This window comes from Eutrigla gurnardus (genome assembly GCF_963514095.1).
Source record: "Eutrigla gurnardus genome assembly, chromosome: 17".
NCBI lineage: Eukaryota > Metazoa > Chordata > Actinopteri > Perciformes > Triglidae > Eutrigla > Eutrigla gurnardus.
In genome coordinates, this window is record NC_139928.1 from 19,265,435 (window position 1) to 19,271,748 (window position 6,314).

General features: G+C 42.8%; 1 protein-coding gene across 1 annotated transcript; it reads right to left on the reverse strand.

Moving 5' to 3' along the window:
- Positions 1 to 1,648: 1,648 nt before the first annotated feature.
- LOC311028492 (zinc finger protein 706) lies at positions 1,649 to 6,224 on the reverse strand. Its single transcript, XM_084033101.1, has 4 exons — positions 6,149 to 6,224; positions 4,413 to 4,563; positions 3,450 to 3,571; positions 1,649 to 3,327 (listed from the first exon to the last, which is right to left on the reverse strand). Exons 2-3 carry the CDS (start codon positions 4,545 to 4,547, stop codon positions 3,476 to 3,478), a joined length of 231 nt encoding a protein of 76 aa, XP_083889227.1. The 5' UTR covers positions 4,548 to 4,563; positions 6,149 to 6,224; the 3' UTR covers positions 1,649 to 3,327; positions 3,450 to 3,475.
- Between the last annotated feature and the right edge of the window lie 90 nt (positions 6,225 to 6,314).

Below are 6,314 nucleotides of genomic sequence, written 5' to 3' on the forward strand. Positions count from 1 at the left end.
GCAGCCTCAGGTTTGAATCCCGGCTGGAGATCCTTTGATACATGTCACATCCCCCTCTCTCTCCCATGTGAAAAGTGCGGAGTTCAACAGCACCACACGTCACGTCGTAACGGCATTCAGGCAGCTGCGATGACAACTGTCACTGATCTGGGTTCATTAACAGACTGTACTGTCCGTACGTAAACGTCACTCATGTGAGCCCGCTTTTAGTGTCTGCTCGACACAGAGACAGCAGGCTACTAGTTTGTAAGCTACCTGGCTCTAGCAGTTCGCGTTAGCGGCTTATAGTCACTCACGTTAAGTTAACGTTAGTAAGCTGGTCAAAATTGATCATGGATACATTTGTTTTTAAACGTCGTCGGACGGAACAACAGATGGCGGTGGCGGGCGTGTTGGATAAAACTACGGACGCACCGTTGACACCTGCAGGGGAAGATGACCACTCGGGTCCCGGCTGTTAACGGAACTATTCACGTTTCGCTGTCTCTGTCTCTCTCTCTCACTGTGTGCGTGTTTATAGCTGCGGGAGGGTGTTGTCAGCGCCGCCGCCAGGATTCAATTTCAATGTACGCACAGAAACGGCAAATACAGCAACAAATGGACAAAATCTAATGTTTTCAGTATCAGTGAAATCAGTAGTGTATATCATGGTGATAGGCCCCGGTGCAAATAGTTTTTTGTGCCCTCCATCCCCGACCTAAACACAAGCGCACGCTTGTGAGCACTCCACGCACGCACACACACGCTTGGACACGCGCACACACGCAGGTATGATAACTCTGCCGGCCCGGGGAGAGAGACATGCATCGGCTCGGCCCACAGTGCTCAGCAGCAGAGAGGTGACGAGACTAGAGCCGAGCTGTATTGTGTAGTGGAGAGGGGCCAACACACGCTATGCGTAATTGCGCACACACGCGCGATCGTCCTCTCAAATGCGGCTGCATCCGGCCCGGTTCAGCAGCATCAAAAAAAAATTTCCACCTTCAAAAAAAGTCCTCCCAGTGCGTACTGGATTCCGGCTGGCAGCGCCACTGGGTGTTGTTATATATTCACATTGAAATTCTGACATTGATTTGAGCCCCACCGTCGTATGAGTTAGCCCCACCGTAGTTGAACCAGAAAAAATACTCTGGCGCCGCCACTGGACAGGCGCCAGCCGTGGCGGTGGCCGGTGACGACCCGCGGCGTGGCGGTGGCCGGGGACGACCAGGGACGACTGGCAACATGGCGGTGGCCGGGGACGACCCGCCCCGTGGCGGTGGCCAGGCCAGGCCAGGCGGTCCGACACGTCAGGCGGTCGTAGCACTAACCGAGTTACGTGCCATGCGAGGGCCCGTTATCACTGCTCGCAGTTTTAATTTCTTAACCAATCCTGAATTGATTGATCAGAAAAATAATCATTAGTTGCAGCGCTGTTTTAAATACACACACTATCAGTCACTGCAAGGGTGTAACAGTACACAAAATTCACAGTTCAGTATCTACCTCAGTAGGTTTTTGGTCCAAGAGGAAAAAAAGAAAATGCAGAAAATAATAATTTGAAAATTATCAAATACTGGCATATTGTCAATTAAATTAAATGTCATGTAAATATTAATAATCCGGTCTTTCCTCTCGGCGTGGACACAGAGTCAGCTGACAAGACCAGTCACATGAATACATTGTTCAATTTATTGAAAAGGGTAAAAAAAAAAAAAAAAAAAAAAAAAGTACAGTGAAAGAAAATTAGTCAAGTTTTTGCCTGCTACTGAATATATGAAGAACCAAAAAAAGAACAGGGAGTAATCTTTTTTGGCAGTTCCTAATATCTTTAACTCTCAGTCATTTGGGCCAATTACATTTCTTCAGACAATCAACAACCAAACGCCAAACAGCTGAAAGCATAAATGATCACAGAGCACAAATATCGTCTTTGTTTACCTAAACAAAAAAAATGGTGTTATTGCCAAGATTATGTTGGGGAACATGCCCGAGGAGGACGACGTTAAACGTGAGTGGAAGAATTTGGGAGGGAAATAACCCCATAAATACACATGATACTTGCATGTACTACATGAGGTACTGTGGTAAAGGTGTAACTGAGTGTGCACACCTGTGGAGCAGCAGCACGGATGAGGCAAAGCTGTCGAGTCTCGTTGGACAACCGTGAATCTCCAAAATTAAAAAAATAGATTGAGGAACTAATATTCTACATTTTACGATGAACAAAAATACACAATAGGATTTTGGTATTATGAAGAAGCCAATGGTCATGTGTGCACAGATGGCTGAGGAGACATCATGCATCTAACTCAAATGAAAATAAAATGTTCGAAGTAGAAGGTTTTAACTCAACAGCAGTGCCACATCCGTTGATTAGTGATTAAATAGACCCTTTTACACCCGACGACCACAACAAAAAACGCACGTTGGCAACCGAAGTGGCGTTTGAGGAGTTAGCAAGCCGCAGACATGGAATCAAAACTGTTCACAGCATCGAAATGCAACGGAACAAGTTCAACAGACAGAAACAGGTGTTTCAGTTTAACAGGTGACCGTGTTAACCGGTGCCTTTCTGCGACGTTAGTGTAGAATACACACATAATGATGGCTCTTAGGAGAAAACCTAAATGCTCAGTCCATGTTTTTGAACAGATGCGGTCACTATGAGTAACCGCGACAGAGTCACCAGTTAACACGGTCACTTCTTAGACCGAAACACCGGCAGCGTCTATGGCTGCAGATAACATTGGATCATCTAGTGACGACACGCTAGGTTTCTCCAACAAATACATGCACACATGTGGCCACTTAATGCTGGGCCCCTTCTCCCCCTCACATCCACACATCTGGATAGTCACATCTGGAAGGTCCGTCTGTTTCGGTTGAGATCTTTGGTGGTTGATGCACTCGCATAGCTCGACAACCGCCGTACTTCTGTTGCCAAACTGCGTGCGTATTCACAAATTGTAAAAGGGTCTATTTTTATATTGTTTAGGTCTAAAATGTGCAATCTATTCTTAGCAAGCCACATACTCAAAAATATTTTTTTTTCTCTATAACTTCTTAGCTGTAACTGATAATTACAAGATCATTTTAATTCAGTGTTAGCAGGCAATCTTGCAGATCCCCTCCCCCGTGTGGAATAGCAAGGTAGTACATAATAAATATAAAAGTGGGGTGCTGGTGTTCTTCTGCCCCGTCACTGTTTCTCTCACAAACACATGTACATACACAGCATCTCGCTCCTCCTAACATGGTGTCCATGAATACTGACGGGTCCCAGTGTTCGTCAGCGACATCCTTCTGGCGCAGTGATTCAATGTTTAGTCCGTGGTCATTGTGTATCTGTAAACAATAGTATGTATATGTGTTTAGAATTAAAGTAAACACTATATTAAAGGCCAAGTGAGTTAAAAAAAAAAGTGTCTGAAAGCAAGTCAAGACAAAAAGCTGAAGTAAAAAGTTACCGGGCTCAGGTCAAGTCAGCAACTCCTCATGCCTGGACGTCCACCAGCTCAGGAGGCATCGGGGACTTGGGGTGTTTGCTCTCAAAGTGCTGCTTGAAGGTCTTGGGGTCGGGCATCTGCGTCTGAAAACACAAAGAATTATGGTTTCAATTTATAAAATTCCATGGCAACAAATTAGTTCTGAAATAGCTCATCCATTAATACAGTTTTCTCAATAGTTTACACAGAATAAAAGACAGGCCAGTTGCTTTACGTGGGAGTCAGTGAACATCAAAATACCATCATGAGAAGACATCGCATTGTTTTGAATACAAAGCTTCATTTTTCCGGACATTGTTGAAGTTTCTAATTTTGTTGTTATTGTTTTTTTTGCATTTGTGTCGGCTTCTGAGAGCCTGAGGTATGCTTTCAGAAAATATCTGTAAACAGAAAACAATGTAAATTGATTGACTGAAAGAAAATGTATCTTTGTCATTAATAAAAATAAACTCATAAGCTTTGTGTTCTGCATTGTTACGGAAAAAAAAAAAAACATATATATATATATATATATTTATATATATTGTAGACAATGAAAACTGTTGCAGGCCAACAGCAAATGACACTCTACTTGAAGTTACGATCGTCTGGCGTTTTCGACTGACTTTGCTTTTGATTTCAAACTTCAGCTACGTTGACATCGATAAGTAAGCCTCAACAAAGAAATAAATATATATATTCATATTTAATTTTATCAGATCTCAAACTGAAAAAATGTCTTTACTGACATCTTCCAATCACAGTAATAGATCTGAGAAAATAAATAACTGAGATAATAACTAGCTGCCACATCATTAAAGCCTTGGAAAATACATTAAGTGTCACATTTTCTAGAGGAAAAAATTGAAAATAGATTAAATGAATCAACTAGATAACACTGTGAAAGAATCCTCTAAGAAGACGAGCAGCCGGCGTCGTACTAACCCGACAGACGGGGCAGGTGTGGACCAGGGCGGCCTTCGCTGCAGTCTTCTGGTCAGCGGCCGTGCCTTTCTTCTTCTCTGCTGCTTTCTTAGCAGCCTTCTGCTGAGACTGAATCTTCTGCTGCCCACGAGCCATGGCCCTCAACTTTTACCTGCAGACACAACAAGACAGAAAGGAGACCACAGATTACGTTTAACGCCAAATCCATACATTACAGCTCACAAAACTCTGCTTTGACAATGTACTTAAATGATAAGAGGGGCTGCTTTCAGTCATTGTAAAGTTTCCAGGCTTGCAGTGATGTCACTGCAGCAAATATCGTGGGACATTTAAGCAGCTCCTAATCAATGTAGACTATTTACAAACTTGAGAGGAAACAGAACTTTTATCTTCTGAAATAATGAAGTTGCGTTGCCGTTACTCGTGTGTAAACCTGACGCTGCTGTGGATAGCAGCTCTGCTCAGCAGATTTAAGAGAATGTAATTCATATTTCCCCCAGTTATGATGTATTATTGTTTCACCCAAGCGCTATTATTCAGGTTATTCATTTGACCTGCCGTGACTCACTGGTTGGTACATTGAGGGTGTGATAAGCTGGTCTAACAAGTTTGAACTGACTCATCAGTTAAAAACAAAAGTATACAAGCTGGGAAATGTTTTTTAAGCAACACTTTCATATCAAAAGACAATTTGAGCAGGATTTTTCGCACTTTGCTACATTTTTTTCTTATGACAAAATGTGCTTGAATCTTAAACACAGAGTTCAGAATAATTAAAAATGGAAAACAGATAATTTCGTAAAAAAAAAAAAGAAGTATAATACTGAGGTGAATATTAGACACGTCTCTTAATATAAAGACATTAAAATTCAAAGTCACAACAAATTGACAACCTCCAAAATAATCCGTTTAAACAAACAGCTCTTAAACATCAACAGAAACGGGACATAATGACCTTCTTACACATGGGATTTACTGCAGGACTGTTTTAATAGGCTAAAGACTTATTATTATTATTATGAGTGACAACGAGGGGCATGTTGTGGTTGTCGGCTGGCTATTTATGGTATGTTAGCTGGTGCCTATTTATCAACGTATGCTTTAATTGTTAGTGCACTAATGTAAGTTAAGCCAACATAACGTTAATTGTGACACTATTTAAACCACATTACGTGCTTCACGTTACTAACTGTCTGATGTTCGTCCACACTTTTCATCCAGCGGCAGCCCGAAGATTGAAAACCAGCAAGCTAACGCTAGCTAGCTAGCTTTAAACCGATCACAACTAACCGCCTCGGCGAGCTGCTTGTTAATTAAAGTTACCACCAACAACAGCGTTTCTCATACGTTACGGGTCAAGCTACGGCGTATTTGTTTGTGTTTTAATGGGTTGGTTTAGTTCTTATCGTGCGGGTTTCCCCAAATATAACGGTTTTAACAGCTCGTTAGCATCCTCCAACAGGCCTCTCAACCGGCGCCGCCTTGCTAACGCCGCTAGCTAAGCTAACGGTGGCCAGCAAAGCTAACGGTGGCCAGCAAAGCTGACGGTGGCTAGCTAAGCTAACGGTGGCTAGCCAGAGACGCCAGCTTGCATGTGACTCCGAGTTATGACGCAATACAACGTCGTACCAGTCTAAAGTAACCAGCTTCGAATGCAGGATACGGTTAGATAACAGCACGATATAAGTAGTGACTGTTGAATCGTTATACAGGTATTCCTTTTCAGGCAGATTTACCTCCAATGTTTGCTCTCGTTGCTCTTTTCGTAGGTTTTTTTTTTGTAAGCCAGAGGAAACTTCGAAGAAGGTTTTTAACCGTAGAAACAAACCCCGCCAAATAAACGAGCAGCGCCGCCAGCAGGTCTGGAGGTGAACTACATCGATGTCGTCTCCAGGAGCAATA

Coding starts and splice junctions, on each gene's coding strand:
- LOC311028492 (XM_084033101.1), bottom strand. CDS start 4,547: ATGGCTCGTGGGCAGCAGAAGATTCAGTCTCAGCAGAAGGCTGCTAAG. Junction 3,572..4,412: donor ACACCTGCCCCGTCTGTCGG/GTTAGTACGACG, acceptor TTGTGTTTTCAG/ACGCAGATGCCCGACCCCAA.